This window comes from Zalophus californianus, chromosome 7 (assembly GCF_009762305.2).
Source record: "Zalophus californianus isolate mZalCal1 chromosome 7, mZalCal1.pri.v2, whole genome shotgun sequence".
Taxonomy (NCBI): Eukaryota; Metazoa; Chordata; class Mammalia; order Carnivora; family Otariidae; genus Zalophus; species Zalophus californianus.
In genome coordinates, this window is record NC_045601.1 from 123,801,619 (window position 1) to 123,819,910 (window position 18,292).

Here is an 18,292-nt window from a genome sequence, read left to right on the forward strand (position 1 = left end):
GCTGGGTCAAAAGAGTATAATGTGCTATGTTTCCATATTTCACTCTGTAAGGCTTGCACAGTTTTGCCTCCTGCAAGTAATGTTTGAGTACTTGCTTATCAGGGCCTTATTACTGGGATGTTGTCATACTTTCAGGTTTATTAGCCTATCTCAAAAGAGAAAGGGTATTTCTTTATAATTTTAATTTGCATTTCCCTTACTATAAGTGAGATTGGGTGTGTGTTCATATGCTTCAAGCCCTTGCATTCTTTTTTTCTTTCTTTTTTTAAGGAACTCCTTTTATTTTGCCCAGTTTTTCTAGGGGATTATTGGACTTTTTAGGGGAGAGATACATAGAGATCTAGATCTATAGTGGGGTATTAACCTTTTGAGATTTTAAGTTGCAATTTGGAAATGGAATTTTTTAAAGAGGAACTTTGATTTTAATACATAATTATTTAGCTATTAGCATATTAATTTAACTAACAGTGGAGAAAATACTGACATTAAGTCTTTCAACTTTCTAAAATGCATCCTTTTAGTAAAAAATGGATAGCTTTCTAGATCTTAAGTGTTACAAAGTGACTTTAAGTTGGGTATTAGTGAAAAACTGATGTGCAATTCAGTTTGAATTGCTAGTGATATTACATTGATGACTTATTTGTGTTTTAATATGTATCCCTTCATTTTTCAAATATTACTGTTAATTTCCATTAAGGTTCATCTCAGAAAAAGCTCTTGGCACCTGATATGTTTACCGAATCTGATGATATGTTTGCTGCCTACTTTGATGTAAGTAATTTTAAGTCATAAAACATAACTATTAAACAAAATATATATAGGGATGCCTGGGTGGCTCAGTCGGTTAACCGGCTGCCTTTGGCTCAGGTCGTGATCCTAGGGTCCTGGGTGGGGCTCATTGCTCAGTGGGGAGCCTGCTTCTCCCCTGCCTGCTGCTGCCCCCTGCTTGTGCTTGCTCTCCCCCTCCCCCCCGTGTGTGTCAAATAAAATCTTTATTAAAAAACTATATATATATAATAAGTATGTGTGTTGTATACAGAGAGAGAAAAGGATAAAGCAAATTAATAAATGTTAATACTTGGACAGTCTGAATGAAGGGTATCTGGAGACTCTTTGTACTAGGTCTGCAACATTTCTCTAAGTCTAAAAGTAGATTAAGATTTTAAAAAGTGGCAGAACAGTTTGAGAGCTTCCGAAAAGTTAAATACCAAATGACTTAAACCTGTAGTTATTTTTTTGAAACAACTTTTTTTTGGATTTACAAACCAGGGCAGGGGGGCGGGGGTACATAGTTAGCTGAGACAAGATGATGTCAGTAATTTCCAGGCCTGTATTAAAACAGAGTCCACTTTGGGCTTCTATATTGTGGGTGAATGAGAACTTAGGATTTGGATCCTAATACATTCACTGAAGAGTTGGGAATGTTATTACAAGGAATGGGTTAAGAAATTTTGTTTTTTTAGCTATTAATGACTTTTCTTGAAAAAGTCTTAACATATTTAAAAGTATGAGATCATTTTCATTATATATTCAAGAGAACATGAGAAATAAGGAGGCTTTGGCAAGGGAAAGTGGAGGGCTAAACATAAAATAGAGAAATTAAAAATAGAGTAAGATTAAACAGTCAGTGTCCAGGACCCTGAAGACATTGGTCATTGGCTTAAGTAACGTATCTATATTTTGCAATGAGAACACCAAAACAAAGCTAGGTTAAGAGAGGATGAAATGATTAAGCCGGTGAAAGTATCCCCACCCATCATTTATTTGGACGATAGTGAAGGGTCTTCCGGGTATCATGGAAAGTGATGTGTCATAGTCTTCAGAAGTTCCACATTTAATTTCTCACACCAACTGTTAGTGCAGCATATATGGGAAGAGAAATCAAGGGGTGTTTCGTGGACAAAGCAGTAAAAGAAATGTGAAAATTGGTAGGAGAGAGAGTTGAACACTGTTAACTGAGTGCCCATCTATAATTTTTGTTCTCTGTCTATTAATAACTATAAAAAACCAGATCTGGTTTTGAGTTCTTTTTTTCATTTATAATCCCCTAGTCATATTCCTAAGAGTTTTTGAAGATAACTTAATTTTTTTCCTGAGCATTATTGTGATGTGAGACTTTGGTAATCAGTCATGTTTCCAGCTGTATTGCATTTACGTAGGTGACGGTAGGAGTTGACTTAATTTGGCTAAAATGTTTTTATTAAATTATAGCTGGTTTTCCCCATTTTGGTTTTAAAGGAAGTGCTTTAAGTATCTGCCTGATGAGTAGTAGCCGTTAGATAAATGGCTCTCTTCTTGCCTCCTCCATTTCAGAGTGCTCGTCTTCGGGCTGCTGGCATTGGAAAAGATTTCAAAGAGAATCCCAACCTCAGGGATAACTGGACAGATGCAGAAGGCTATTATCGTAAGTTCACAGTTCTGATTAATTTTAGGGTTCGTTACAACATTTTGTAGAAGTATGTTGCTTGATGAAGTCACATGTTGGAGAACTCTGAAAGTCACGTCACAGTGTCATCACTTAAAATGTGTGGCACATCTAATAGCTGCGTGAACCCATGTTGTATTCTAGTAAGCAGCTCAGGAGCTTCATGAATAGAAGTGAGGTGAAGACTTGATGTGCAACTTAAATCTATTCAAAGTTGTTTTCAGCCATGAGATAATCCTCCAGGAGGAAGGGGGAACGTCACTTGCTCGTCTTGATCTGAAACCAAGAAAAACGACATACAGGAACTTGGGATGCCAGTCATGCAGTATTTGTCATGCAGGACTACAGTTGGAAACATTTCAGTGAGCACATTTCTTCCTACTCAATGTTAAAATCCTTAGCAGTTGATAGGAAGTGGGCATGCAGCTTGAACCACATTATGAAAGAGTGACCGATGGAGGCTCGTCTTTGATTCTCCATGGTGTCTAGGAAACCAGGCACACAGAGATTTGACACATTTTTTTTTTAAGTGACTGTGCTGTGTTTCTGTTTGCTTTATTACGTATATCTCATAGTTTTGTTAAGTAAATATTTACTATGGTCAAAATTCCCGTTTCTTAATTTACTTTTTCAGGTGTGAACATAGGTGAAGTCCTAGATAAGCGTTACAATGTGTATGGCTACACTGGCCAGGGTGTCTTCAGTAATGTTGTACGAGCCAGAGATAATGCAAGAGCCAACCAAGAAGTGGCTGTAAAAATCATCAGAAACAATGAGCTCATGTAAGTTCAGAAGACCTATGTAATGAAACCTAAAAACACAGGTATTCACAAATGAACATTTTTAAAAAGTAACACAATCTGTAAAAGTATTGAAGTTATAAAATAACAGAAGTCTGGTAGTGAATCTGCTGCCTTTTTTTCTTTTATATAATAGAGGTAATTGCCATACCCATAGGCTTTAATAAGCACAGTCTATACCACACACTGAGCTGATGTTAAAGTCAACTTGCCATCAGCTTTAAAACACTGGGAATAACTTACAGATGTATATTAACATCTTCAGCTGCCCTAGGCTTAGAAAGTATTTTAAAGCCATTTTAAAAATATGGCCTATTGACAAATTATAACTAGAATTTTAGAGGAAAACCAAATGTTAATATTTGGTAAGACATCCATTCTTAGTCTCTTATATAGTGTGGTTCCATTTTTGTTAAAATAGCATTTACATCAAGACATTTTTTTAAATAAAAATATGCAAGATTGGGGGCACCTGCATAGCTCAGTCACTTGAGCGTACCAACTCTTGATTTCAGCTCAGGTCATGATCTCAGGGTTGTGAGATTGAGCCCCACATCTGGCTCTGAGCTGGGCGTGGAACCTGCTTAGGATTCTCCCTCTCCCTCCACCCACACCCCCCCACCCCTCAGAGAAAAAAGAAAATGTGGAAGATTGAATTCTCTTCAGGCAAGGTGGGTTTGTTCCTCCAGTGTTTTTTTCTGTTAATTATTGTGGAAATAAGCTCCATGGAAACCATATTTGACTAAGTATAAAGTATTGTGTGAGTAACATACAGACTTGTTATTCCTCAACAGATTTACTATTAGTACTTAAAAATCCAAACTACTTATCACCTATGGTAAATCAGACTGGAACTAGTAAATATTTATTTTTCTTAAATTCTGTATTCAGTTTTGAACTAATTTTCTTTTCAGGCAAAAAACTGGCTTAAAAGAACTAGAATTCCTGAAAAAACTTAATGATGCTGATCCTGATGACAAATTTCATTGTTTGCGACTCTTCAGACACTTTTATCACAAACAGCATCTCTGTCTCGTATTTGAGCCTCTAAGGTACACTGTCAAACCTGTACATTACTAAAAATTTAGATAAACACCATGACAGATTGCTGTATGTTTATTTTTTCCAGTTAGCTCTGGTTTTGTTTTTTTACTTTTGGTTAGGAACTAGGTTCATGACAGTCATTAATGTAAAGACCATAATTGACCACATACTATGTGTCAGACACTAACCTTATGTAGCCTTCAGCTCAACAGAGATTCTCTGAAAGTTGAATACTTCCAAGGAAGGATCACAATGTAATAAAAAGAAATGGGAGTAGTGAAGTAGAAATACAGTTTTGATCTTCAAAAGTATGGCTTCAGTTTTGGCCTTTCAAATGTAAACCCATTCTAAAATCAATAGGAATTTTACCATTGTATGTCTTCCCTTCCATTTATTTTGAAAATTTTTATTGGAAAACTGTCTCATTTATACACAGGTTCATGTGCTCTCATTTTAGTGTAGAATAATTTATTAAACATCTGGGAGGGCTCATGAACAGATACTTTCATTTTAGTTAATGTTTTGGATTTGATTTTACTTTATGCTTGAACATGGTTTTGCCTTTTTTATTTCCATTTTGCATTTTAAGCCCTAATTTTGTGGGTTTTTTTTTTCTCTCCTAAAAGTATGAATTTACGAGAGGTGTTAAAAAAATATGGTAAGGATGTTGGTCTTCATATTAAAGCTGTAAGATCCTACAGTCAGCAGTTGTTCTTGGCATTAAAACTCCTTAAAAGATGCAATATCCTACATGCAGATATCAAGCCAGACAATATCCTGGTAAGTCAAACAATCAGGTTACCTTGTATATCCATATAGGTTCTTACCAGTAATGTGATAACCACTGTATTATTTTAGAAATGATGTCTTAAAAGAATAACTCAGCATATTAATTACTTATGACAAAGGACTTAACCAGTGTTTACTTTTTTGGAAATTGGTCCATGAAATTTTATACTAAAGTATAAAGAAAGAGGAAATAGGCTATTGTCTCAATTTTTTCCTTTATATTGATGGATTTAGAGTACACACAAATCCCAAAAGTGCCTTAATGTAGTAATGATGGGCTTCCTCTGGTATCTAAACACAAAAATGCACATGTTGCTGTTTTGAAATGGTGTTCACAGCTCTTTGTTCTCTAATTTGTGGTCTGACAGGCTTAGAGACATTTAAAGAATTATCTCTTAAATAGATGTATGGAGTAGTGTTTTATAGGTGCCCAGGAGGGGCCCAAAGACAGCAGAGCTCGGTTGTGATTAGATGTTACGTTGAAAGGCGTTCCTTTTACATTCTTCACCCCTTAACTAAAGACTTCTGGGTTGGTAATACGCAGCTTTCACAGGGTTTATGTTTTTTAAATTTAGAAGTAATACATTATCATAGGGGAGCGATGAATGCACACATACCGCTTCCTTCCCTGGCCCCATTTCTTCACCCCTTTTCTGAGGTATTCAGAGTTCGGGGTGTGTTCACAACTTGGGGAATTCCTACCTTGTCTGCTAATAACATTCTACACTTTTTTTTTTTTAAGATATTTAAGACAGCACAAGCAGTGGGGAGGGACAGCGGGAGAGGGAGAAGCAGGCTCCCCGCTGAGCAGGGAGCCCAAGGCGGGGCTCAATCCCAGGACCCTAGGATCATGACCTGAGCCAAAGGCAGATGCTTACTGACTTGGGCCACCCAGGTACCCCGTATTCTACACTTTCAGAAGATTATGATCCCATTAAAGTTTGTTAAGGACTCCTCATCAATAGCTTAGCTCTTAGTTCAGATTTTTCTTCTTTTTTAATATCTTAAAATACATCCTTCCAGACTACCATGTTAATAATGCATTCCATCTTAATAGGTTTTGTTTGACTTTACAGTGTGTTATACATCTAATATAACCTGGGGTTAGAGGAGCTAAGTAATTACAGCGAAATAAATGAATTGTAGACTTCATGTTAGGATTGAATTGTAGACTTTTCAACTTCATAGTTAATTTTTACCTCAGTTTTGTTTCTCTATTTTAAATTGTGAAGTATACCATCTGTATCAGAATGTGTAAAATACGTAAAATTTAAAGGTAACTATGCAGTGAACATCTGTGTAACCACCGTAGAAGTTAAAGAGTAAGACATTTGCCAGTATCTTAGGAGCTCTTGTTTTTAAAACTTTATTTTCCTTGAGTTACTGCTACTCTAGTATAAGTTTACACATGGACTTCAGACATTGAATGTTGTCTCCTTCCTGAGAAAGGAGGAAGTAGACATCAGAAACTAGAGGGAGCTGTTTGTGAATGAAAATCCAAAGCTTTCAGCCCAGGATTTCAACCATCAGTGGTAGGAGTACCATGTTCCTCAGGGAGGATAAATGTTGTCTAGGAGGAGTGCGTATGAGTGTGGATACCCTGCGGGTTGTTGAAGGCATTTTAGCCAGCCCAAGAGTCCTACTGACAGGTTTTAATTTTAAAATTGTCCTGGGATTTCTCTGGGTTTTAAACTGCATCCTTAAGTAGCTGAATGCAGTTTAGACTTTAAAAAGTTTAAGAAGTACTTGTGCATTTGAAGATACTGATTTTCTTGATTCCCCAGGTGAAGAGAATGGTTATGAATATGGCAGTGAAAAATAATCATTTCTATTAATAGCTTAATTCTGTGGATATCGTCTGTAATGGGCCAATCCGTAACTCTGACCAAGCTTTATGACATCCCAGTAGAAAGTGGCCAGGACTTATTTATTTAAAGTGTTAAGTTTCTTTGGGGTGGGAACTGTAGGCCAAGTTCAAGTCCCAACTCGGAATTTGTGTGTGTCTCTTTTGAAGGGGGGAAGGGACTCTGGAATATGAATTACCTTCACTTGTTAATCCTGAACATGCTTCTGACTCATGAGTGGCAGCAGCCATGGGAGCAACTCCAGCCTTTCTCAGCAGATGTCACTGTTACTGTGTATGTTGAAGTATTTACAAAGGAAAAAAAGAAACAAATAACTAATATAGAGTTCATATTTATCAGTTGTGGCAAATATATTTAACATTTTCTTGACTAATACCTTCTTTATATTTAAGGGATTTAATATTTTTTAGACTTGAAGTGATTGCTAAATTTGGGATGGTCTAGCGGCTTCGGATGAAGAATGTTTTTATTCTGTTTTTGTCCAGATTTAATCTGAATCATTCTCTGCTTTCATTGCTATCGTAATTTTCTGGCAACTGAAAGTTACCTTCAATCAATTGAAAGTTGATCTAAGTCTGTCCCTTATTAATAAATTGTCTTCATGTTCCTTTAAATAGTAACTTGACTTTATTCAGGTATTCTGGGGATTTTTAGAAGATGCTTTACTTCAATGAGATTTTTCTCTTACTACCCCTCCCTTTTCAAAGTAGCATTGGTTAAAATTAAATGTACTTGGTATTACCCCATATTTCCTCACTGAAAAAAGTTACTTTACTAATTATAATCAAATATTTGATAGCTCTTAATTTTTTATAATTAGGGAATTGAGTTATAATTAGAAGAGGAATTATAAACGGGTAACTTTGTTTTCAGTATTGGAAGTAACTTCTCAAAGCCAATTATTTTTATCTGATTACTTGTCTTAATTATTTCTGGCATGAATTAAACTTCCATGATAAAATGTTTTGCAGGTTAATGAATCAAAAACTATTTTAAAGCTCTGCGATTTTGGGTCGGCTTCACATGTTGCGGATAATGACATAACACCTTATCTTGTCAGTAGATTTTATCGTGCTCCTGAAATCAGTAAGTTTCTTCAAATGTTCTTTGACCTGGGCCATCATATGCAGTGGAAACAGCATATTTAATGTCTAAGTACTGTTTTCCATCGCACTTCAGCAGCTGCACGAGGTCATTGATGAGGAAGGGAACCGTAGCAAGTTCATCCTCCTCAGGTGGAATGGTGGTAGTTGTGACAGGAGTCTTGATCATGTCTGACAAGAGTAGCAAAACAATTGTGGAAAATCCTCGGCTTTAGAAGACTGCTCTTGATTACTCAAGGTCTGATTATCAAATTTATGGATTGTATGGGACCTTTGTTTTTGCTCTTCCTGTTGCCTTGGTTGAGGCTGGTTAGCACCTCCACCAAAGGTGAAATGAGAAAAGAAATACACATTTCCTTCTGCCCCTCCCCCTGTTCCTTCCGTATTCCCTCATTTTTTAAGGTTTTTTAAGTTTAAGAGTCTGTTAAGAATTAGTGGGGAAAAAACATGAGGCTAATGCCAGAGCGAGGTATTAAGATTGCAGTTATGTAGGCCAAGCTAAATTAATCCCCTATTAATGAAAATAAATAGTTGATTGTTTCTTTCATCATGTATTAAACTTCCATTTTGTTTTCAGTTATAGGCAAAAGCTATGATTATGGTATAGATATGTGGTCTGTAGGTTGTACCTTATATGAACTCTACACTGGAAAAATTTTATTTCCTGGCAAAACCAATAACCATATGTTGAAGCTCGCCATGGATCTCAAAGGAAAGATGCCGAATAAGGTAGGACATTAATGCGAGCTGTTATTTTTTTTTTTCCCCAAGGTTTTAGCAATAGTTTACTGTAGACCAGTGGATTGCTGACACTTTACTCATCACTAGTGCCTGTAAAACCATTTCAGAAAGGCAGGTGTATGGCTACTGTAATTCCTTAGCTTTTTTTTTTTTTAATTTCTGTTGTTTAAAAAATAGTGGGTCTAATCAGCCAAGAGGTATCAAAAGTGAGTAAGAGAACTCCATTTTCCTGTTCCCCTCTAATGTCTCTCTTTGCTTTTCTTTACTCTCTTAAATTAAGCAGGAGGGTAGGGGGCTATAGTTTAGAGTAGAGTTGGAATTGAGGAAGAGAGATTGATGAGCATAAATTTGTTAAGCACCATACATGTATATATGACTGTTTCATATCTTTGTTCTTCCCTTGTTCCATTTATTATCCTTTAATGATGGGCAGAGAAGCAGCCTTGGGAGCACACCGTTATTGGTAACAGCACCAAACATGCTTGAGAGGTGGAATGAAAAAAGATGCAGGTCAGGTTAGTTCAGATGTGAAGAAGGGCTCAGTTGTCAGAGAATGACGGGTGAATATTGGAAAAGGAACTTGATGGCAATCAGTTTATTAAAGATTGGAAGTTATTTGGGAAAGGATGGTACCAAGAAAAACTCACTTAAAATTGACATCTTTCTAACATAAAACTCACCCTTAATGCTTCAGCCACAATAATTAGTTTCAGAAATGAAGCAGAAACTTCAGGCATTTATAAACCTGTCTGAGGGCCATATCTTAAAACTTTGATGATTTCAGCTTATTTGGTGAATTTCTGAGAGATTATACAGATTTTTCCCCATATAGGTCAGAAGCCATTATGTTTTTTAGGTACTGTCCAAATTCATGTTGGACTTGTTTAGAATAAGTTACACAGAAATTAGTTATGTTGGTATTTGTTTTAATGAGGTCTGACCTGTATCATTTCAGGGCTATTGGAACATAATTTGTAAAACGTCATCGGGTTTCCTAAGCTGCCAAGAAAAAAGGCCCCAACTGTGTAATAATTTTCCTAGGAACAAATGATTTTGTCTTTGTTTGAGTCTCAGTTTTGAATAGTGAAAGCACAACGTGATATTATAATTGGTTTAAGTCACTGCCTGGGAAAATATAATTTCAAGTTATTAAGTAGTTTCAGGCACAGAGCATTTATATTAGCTTTTTCAAAGATGTTAGACTCTCCAGAGCAAGGAATCTAAGTGAATCCTTAAATGAGGAGACTAAATAAGTCCTATTTTTGACTTGTTATGTATCAAATTGTTGGTAGGCCAGACTGTTTCATAATAGTTCAAAATCCAAGTTTTATTTTGCTTTATTGCCAGATGATTCGGAAAGGTGTATTCAAAGACCAACATTTTGATCAGAACCTCAACTTCATGTATATAGAAGTTGATAAAGTAACAGAGAGGGTAAGTGTCTCTTAACTGTGCTACAGTAAATGATTGTCTTATTGTGAACGAGCTGAATACTGGGTGGTAGTAGGAGCTGTGAATATTTAAAACACTAAAAATAATTCCTTTTTGCTGGTGGCCATTTCCTGAATAAAACACAATGAGGTTATGAGAAAGAGGAAGGATTTAAAAATGTTTGTCTAGTATAATGAGTCTATTTTTATCGTAGGTCATAATTAGGCCCTCTTCCTCTGTTCTTTGGATCATTTTCTGTCTCTGGCCTCCCATCCAGCTTCTGGACTACTTACCAGAGTGATCTTTTTGAAAACAAATCTGATCATGTTATTCTCCGTGCTTAAAATCCCTTCATTGGGTTCCTCTCTGATGAACTCTGCCTCTGCTGTTTTGAGCAGTTTGCATACCCCCTCATGGTACTCTGTAAACCCCCCCATTCCACACTTGGCAGTCAGCTGAAGGGCATGCTGTGTCATACCTCTCTGCCTTTGTTCACAGACCATCCTGACCTTACTTGCCTCCTCTCCTTCCTCATCCCCTAAAAATAATTTATCCAACTTCAAGCCTCAGGGGAAATACACATTCTCTATGAGCCTTTCCAAATCCTCCAGGTTGAAGTAAGGACTTCTCTGTTTTTGCCCCATTATATTGTCTGTTCCTAACTTTGTCAGAGCCCTTAACAACAAACACTTCCATGTCTGTCTGGCACCACTTCGGGGTAGGGAGAGGACAGTTCAGACAGGAAGTGCTTACTGTTAATTATTAATTACTTAACGGTGTGGGGATTTTCGTAGACTTCTTTCTGTTAGCAGTTTGATCTTTTTACAAACGAGGAGTATGTTTTTTAAAAACTATCATAGCTAACTTGGGGTTGATTTTTTTCATTCAGGTTTTTCGGTTACTTCTTAAAAAGATGTAGGGAATAGAGGAAGTCACATAGAAGTTTTAAATGAGTAGATAATACATATATATATATATATATATCAAATATATATATATATATATACACACACATATGTATATATATTAGAAGTTCTGATACACCAAGCAGTCTGATTTAAATTAAGGTACATATGCTTAGTAACTCATGTAGACATACACATTTTTAAAAATTATTTTTAGGAGAAAGTTACTGTCATGAGCACCATTAATCCAACCAAGGACCTGTTGGCTGACTTGATTGGGTGCCAGCGACTTCCTGAAGACCAACGTAAAAAAGTACACCAGCTAAAGGACTTGTTGGACCAGATCCTAATGTTGGACCCCGCTAAACGAATTAGCATCAACCAGGCCCTACAGCATGCCTTCATCCAGGAAAAAATTTAAACGAGATGAAAGAAGCTCCAAGGGTTTGAGTAATTAAATACAAAGACTGAAGAAATTTCACAGCAGTTTATTAATGTATATAAACTTATAAATATTTCTCCAGCAAATTTGAGGAAGCATGATATATTTGAATTAACACCAAGGGTGATATTTCTTTTAGAAATGTTAGTTAATCTGTTTTGTGTCTTATGTGAAATTTCACTGTAGAACTGTTTTAATTGCCAAGACTGCACAGAATTACAGTGCTAATGTATATGGTTGCAGTTCACATAAAAGACAAAAGCATCTGTTATAAAATGAGTAGTAATACTGGGTGGTTGATTTATTTTTAGCAAACTTGGCTTCATATTGGTCTTCGGATAAAATGGCCAGCATAAATGCTGTTTATATTCACGTTTTCCTAGGTGTGTGTGTGCAGGCCACAGCAGCATGCCCTTGGTGTAGTCAGTGCCGAAAGGGGTCTGTTCCTTCTTGAGCCTGCCTGCAGGGATGGTCTCCTCTTTTAAAGCAGGTTGTGTACAACATTCAGTACACTGAAGGTAAGCTAAACCATCAACATCACTGGTGTTTTAAGATGTTATTTTATTGGAACAGTTGACAAATGAGGGATATTAGCTTTGTGGCGGAATTCCCTGCATGTGTGATAACTGATCTTGTTTTATTTTTTGGCATTGCAACTGTGGCATAGTTACAGTTTCTGTTCTGTTCATCACATTTAAAATTGGAAGAGTATGCGCTTGATGGATAGAGCGCCTTCAGTGTACTGTTTCTTATTAACTTTAATTTTTTTAAATCAACTTGCTATAGACTTTATATACATTTTGTTAAATACAGTTCGTAGTGACGTAGAAACAAGGCATAGTTTTCCTTTACTAATTACACATGTTGAGGCCTAATTCTGAAAGTCCTCATATTTAAAAGTTAGACAACATAATGAAATTTTTAACTATTTGTATGTCATTTTGAAAGTGTACTGCTTTATGGTAAAAGTGTTTTTCATTTGTTCATTGTTTTCATTATTTGTGATCATGTTGTCTTTCAATACAGGCATAAACCTTCCACTCTTGAACAAAGCAGCTGCTTTTTAAAAGCGGTAATTGCTTCTTTACCTTTTATTTCTTTTGTAAATGAAGCTTTTCTTTAAGAATGTGACTTTAAAGTGTTGTCTATTGCATAAAACAGTTGACACTCACTTATTGTAAAGTGAAGATTGTTCTCCTGCATGTGAAGTGGACCATGCAGATTTCTGTATGTTCTCAGTATGCATCACTAGATAATAAAGTCTTTTGTGAACAAGGCATTTGTAGCCATTTTTAAAAGTTTTTGTCTTCAGTGCTGGTAAGTCAGGTAAACCATACATAGTTAAAAAGCAATCTTTCATTTCTTCCTTTAAGTCTTTAAAAGATTTATTTGTTAAAGATGTAAGCTTAGCCACAAGTTGATCATTTTATTAATAATCAGGATCCTAACTATTTCATCAAAAAAAAAAAAATCCTACAGATATTGTCAGCTTTCAGTGTAGTGAGATAATTCCTGTAGGTTACAGGGTATAATTCAGGATTTAACTAATGTTTCTGCTATTTTCTCACTTTTCCTTTTGATGGTGCGGAAAGAGAAAAGGAAAACGGGGCACAGGCCACTCACCGCCTTCTCCAAGGGGTCTGATTTGCTGAGACACCAGCTTCACCTTCTTAACAAGGTTATTTCTGACAGCATGTGTAGTTAAACATTTAGCAACGATTTAAAACAAAATCCTGTAAATCAGCTTGGTTTTGCAACACAAAGGAATTTGTATTTTTAACATGGTAGGAGAGCATTTTCAGAAATGTATGTACATCTTTTCTGTTTGGGTGGTAACATTAATGCTTGTCTTCCTGAGCATTGTGGAAAATAACCAGATTTTGGGGGTTTAAATAATATTTTTAAATTGTAAATGGGATTTTTTTATTCACCCAGGCACCTAATTACAACAAGCATGCACATTTTGGTGCATTCAAGAATGGAAAATCAGAATAGCAGCATTCTTCTGGTGGGTTTTGCTCCATTTAAAGACATGAACTACAGCCAGGAAGGTGATAGATGATATAATAAGCCAACTTTGAATCTACACCCCGTCTCTTCATGGTTTAGACTTACTAAAAATAAATAAAAGGTGGTTTCCATCTTCAGGTAGTGAAGCCTTTTAAATAAGGCATCACAGGTGCAGCTTGTCTACCTTACCAAAATGGGTAGTGATTTTCCCACCATGACTTACTTTATTTTGGTGATAATATGCTGCATATTCAAGTCTTTGGTAGTTATTTTCACTCGAAATAGTTAACATTTTGATGCTTCTGGTGATTTTCATGACTTCATTTTATATAATTATTTAATAAGTTAACTTCCACTAGAAACAGTTCATCTTATGCCTTCAAAACTATTACCTATTCTTTAAAAAACAAAGTTGCTTGTTACTTGTTCTTTGTGTTTTAGGTGCAGTTCAGTGGAAGATGATGACAGCCAGAAGACATGAGCTAAGGTTTCTGTCCTATAAAAGATTTAAAAAAAAAAAAAAGAAAGAAAAAAAAGGAGTTCTCCATTTAATTTTTGTCTAATTTTTTAGTTTTCAGCATTATGATTTGGGTTTCGTTAATGTTTGGCACTTAGAATAGTAGTGCTGTTGTGTTCATCTGTAAAGTGCTTGTTTTATCATGCTTCCTGCCTTCTTCCCCTCCCCCCCCAATAAAAACGGTAGTCAAATTTAGTGACTCTTTATGAAAGAGAGATTCTACATAACACATGGCCATCAAAATTGGTTCCTAGGGGTTATTAGAAAAATAGAAGCCACCAAAATCACATATATCAGAAAGTAGTCTTTAGCTTTAGGTATCTTATCTCCTTGGCAGATGCAAAAGAATAGAAAGCAGAACTTTAAGAACACTGTTAACTCAACTCCTTTAATACTCTAGTCCCCGACTTTCCCTTTTAGTAACTGTTTTTGCGAGTGCTCCAGTCATGGTCTTAAGATAGACAAAATATTTAGAACCACTGTCCGTTTTTCTTCTTAAGTGAGAGAAGTAGATCTTTGTTCCCAAATTTAGCATTCCTAGATTTGTCTATTCTAAAAACCCATAAACATTCTTTATGTACATGTACATGATTTTATTAGAATTAATAATTTTGCTGAGGCAGAGATTTGGAACTTTGTAAGACCTCTATTAGATGATGGTCATAATTTAGTGAATTATTTTAGCCTGCATTCATATTTCAGAGAAGCTGTATAGTTTTCAGATAAGTTAATCTCTGATGAAGCATTTGTTTTATTATACTTCACAGCAAAAATATCCCGTGATTGTCAGATGTCAGGGTTCCTAAGTCTTAGGGTCTAACCCTCAAAAAGATCATAGTTCTTTCAGTGGGTAGGTGAGATCCAGAAAGCAGATACACTGTGGACCCTGTTCTCTATGTGAACCTTATTTTCAAAGTCATGGTTTAGAGTATCGAGTTTCGAGTATCAGGTTGGAGTATTGAGGTTTTGAAGGAAGGGAACATCTTAATTTTAAAGACCTTCCCAGTATTCACATTCACCCCTTAGTCCTTGTTAGTTGCATCCTGTTGATTCTCCAGTGTATAACTCATTCCACTCTACTACTTTCAAAATAAGTTTGTTTTTAAGATACTGTAATTTTTTTCCCATTATAATAACCACCTTTTTTCTCCAAAACAAATACTCAGGACATTTCTACAGTACAGAAAGATGTATGTTTTATGGTATGTGGTAGAGGCAGAGAAATGTGTAGTGTTCTCAGAACTGTTTCATATTTGCATTCCTTCTACTATGCTTTACCTGTTCTTTATCATTTTGTAACGCTAGCCTGCTAGGTAGAAATAAATCTCTGGAGTGAAACAGAGGAATCACAAATCTTCAAATTTAGGCCAAGTAGTTAAAGAATGCCCTTTTAAATGTTGGAGATAACTCAAGTAATTTCCTTTCATTAGTTATAATGACATCATTAGAAATTGGGCTTCATAAAAAGTGTTTATTTCCTTGTAGTATCCTAGTTCAAGCATATATTCAACATGAGTTTTATCATCCTCCTAGATGGAATATCTTCCTTATGGAAATGTTCACTACAAATTCATTTGTGTTTTTTTACATGTCAGTAGTGTACACTAAATTGACTTTTAGAATGTTTTCCAGTTATTTGATAGATATCATCATGGCATCCTTAATTTTTTTTTTCTCCTTCTGTATGTAGGGTAAGGGACTATTCTGAAGAATCTTTCCATTTAGTGATCAAGATATGGAAGCTGGTCTCTGAAAATACTCAATATGTATCCCAGTTACTCATGGTATCATTTGAATTGTAACCTGCATTTTAGCAGCAATGTTTCCAATTATTGGGAAAACTTAATAAAATGTGCCTCTTGTTACCATATTGTTTCCTGATTTTTCCTTTGCTGGAATTTGCTATTTTACGTTTAGTTTTAAGTTAAAACACCATTTCCTACCTAAGGTTTCTTAGATGCTATTTCACTGGTGTTCATAGATGTGCTTTGAAGGGTATTCTGTGCCCAAATATGATTGGCAACTGCCAGATTACAATTAGATACTTATGTTAAAACTTCTCAGAAGACACTGTGTGCATTGTGAACCTCAGTGAAGGAGGAAGGTGTGGAGAGAAGTTGACCAAACCACTTGGCAGAACCTGCTGCATGGAAACGGCCAATTTAGTATGATCTTTCTTAACAAACATCAAAACCTTTCCTAGCAACTAAGTGCAGAACACAGGCCAAAGGGTTTGGTATTCGTGTTCTTGTTACATATATTTCTGATTTGGTTATCCTAATAGTGAGAAAACATCATAAGTAATGAGATCACACCCTTTTCTGTAATGATTTAAATCAATTGGTTCATTGTAGATGGGGAAGCCTGACAAATAATTGGACTGTATCCTTAGTCTGTCTGCTCCTCATTTTCTTTTAAGGAAACGTTCTCAGCTTAGAACAAGCAAAAAACTGTAAAATACCTAAGAGGAATGGGGAGACTGAATCTTCAATGCAAAGCAGGACTGGAGGAGGCAGGGTCAAATGTCTGGCTGTGTGGAGTACACCTGACCTAGCAGGTGCCACCTTCTCTACCTAGTTGTCGAGTCCTGGTTTTTGTAAGAGATGGGCCATAAAGGCAGTGGCCCTGGACAGCCGCCTTGCAAAGGCCCCAGTTGTAGTTTTCTACTTGGGCTGGCAAAGGATTAAAAACTACATACTCCTCTGTCTAAAGCAACTGACAAGGGTCATGAGATCCTGTTTTTTGTTAGGGAAGGTGCATTGGGTTTGGGAGGCGGTTATGGCAAACTTTGAAGAGAACTTTTCTACATGTGCCTTCATTGACGAGAAAGTCAGAATCTGCCTTGGGTAAGATCCAAAAAGCTAAGAAAAGGTGTCCAACTGGACAGCCAAAACATGGGGAATGTATAAGCAAGCCAGAAAGCCAAATTCAACTCAAATTTCCTGAACAGAAATATTTCAGTTTATATGTGTCTGTTAGAAGCTGCCAAGTGTTTCTTCAAAAATAGTGGTAGAAGTTGGTTTCCAACAGGTTTGAAAAATAGCCAAGTCTTTCAAGTTTGTTGGTAACTACAGTGCTCCCACCCCCAACAGTAAGTTTTTCTCTTAGCCAAATATTTCCTGTTTTACTCTCATCAATTCACAAGATAAACCGAAGATGGCTACATCTACTTCCTGTGTATATGCCTCTTCTAGCCTCATTTTAGGGACTCCATTCAAAAAATTTCAACTATTTTTACTAATGATCATAACGTTAAAATAAGTACCTTTGCTTCATAATTGAAGTCAGCGTTGCTGCTAATGCATTTTTTACATAGTTATATTTGAAGCAGTTTGGGACTAATTGAAAACTGATAGGTGTTTCAGTAACTTAACTCCTTTTTTAGGTCTAATGGCATCCTAAATAAAGTAGCCTGGTTATGTTTCCAGTGAGAAATTTGCCCTACCTATCTCTTGAGATACCAAAGCCCAGAATCCATCTCCCGCCCCCCAAAGCAATCCTTCAGTGCAGGAATGTATTTTTTGGAACTGCTGACACAGTGACCTATTCGCTCCACCTCTATAATACTCCTCCCTACCTCCTGTTTCCTGTCTCCCATGTCCACTCCCACTCCTGGTCTTCCTGGAAACCAGGGCTTGCGTCTTCACACTCCACAGCATGTTCCTGACGCCGGGCACATGCCTTGCAAGAAGCAGGATGTGAATAATCGGGAGTTGTTCCTCCAGTGACAGTTAATTCAGTGCCAAGGCAGCTCATTCCATCCGGTGTGCCCTCCTGTGTCATTCCGGTTTTTCCCCCGATCTGTTTTTTAATTTGTCAGGCACGTGATCCAATCCTCCCGTGATTATATGAGAGAAGAGGTCCGAGCCGAGGTTAAGGAACCTGCCTGAGGTGCAGATCTGTTAAGTGGCAGCACCTGGCTGTGGAGCGGTGCTTGTAACTGCTGTGTCACATAACCGGCGTCAAGGCTGGGCCAAGTTCTTTCCTTAATCCAATACTTGGAAGGTATCTACGGACCAGGCGATGGTTGTTCAGGCTAAGAGTGGTGAACAGAACAGGCAGGTCCCTTTCCTGGCGCTTTTACAGATAAAAATTACATCATTACGAATCTACAGGTGAGGGGATGAAATCCAAGCAAGTAAAGAAGGTAGAAATGAGAATGGGTAAGAAGTCTGCCAACTAAGGCTCGGGACTCAAGTTAGCGTTGTAACAATGAGAGG

At 36.6% G+C, this 18,292-nt stretch overlaps 1 protein-coding gene across 11 annotated transcripts in view; it reads left to right on the forward strand.

Moving 5' to 3' along the window:
• PRPF4B (pre-mRNA processing factor 4B) overlaps nucleotides 1-15,940 on the forward strand; it is a 38,489-nt gene extending 22,549 nt beyond the window's left edge. Inside the window, exons 7-19 of one of the 11 annotated variants that reach the window (XM_027601107.1) lie at nucleotides 698-771; nucleotides 2,314-2,404; nucleotides 3,060-3,207; nucleotides 4,140-4,277; nucleotides 4,896-5,049; nucleotides 7,895-8,009; nucleotides 8,604-8,755; nucleotides 10,115-10,201; nucleotides 11,321-12,063; nucleotides 12,572-12,617; nucleotides 13,138-13,223; nucleotides 13,997-14,042; nucleotides 15,763-15,940. In XM_027601107.1, coding sequence (XP_027456908.1) covers nucleotides 698-771; nucleotides 2,314-2,404; nucleotides 3,060-3,207; nucleotides 4,140-4,277; nucleotides 4,896-5,049; nucleotides 7,895-8,009; nucleotides 8,604-8,755; nucleotides 10,115-10,201; nucleotides 11,321-11,524 — 1,163 coding nt within the window. In that variant the 3' untranslated portion in view covers nucleotides 11,525-12,063; nucleotides 12,572-12,617; nucleotides 13,138-13,223; nucleotides 13,997-14,042; nucleotides 15,763-15,940. Of the gene's footprint in view, nucleotides 1-697; nucleotides 772-2,313; nucleotides 2,405-3,059; nucleotides 3,208-4,139; nucleotides 4,278-4,895; nucleotides 5,050-7,894; nucleotides 8,010-8,102; nucleotides 8,756-10,114; nucleotides 10,202-11,320 lie in introns of those variants that run through there. The other 10 variants (XM_027601108.1, XM_027601102.1, XM_027601101.1 and 7 more) reach the window with 10 other exon arrangements.
• The last annotated feature ends 2,352 nt before the right edge of the window (nucleotides 15,941-18,292 follow it).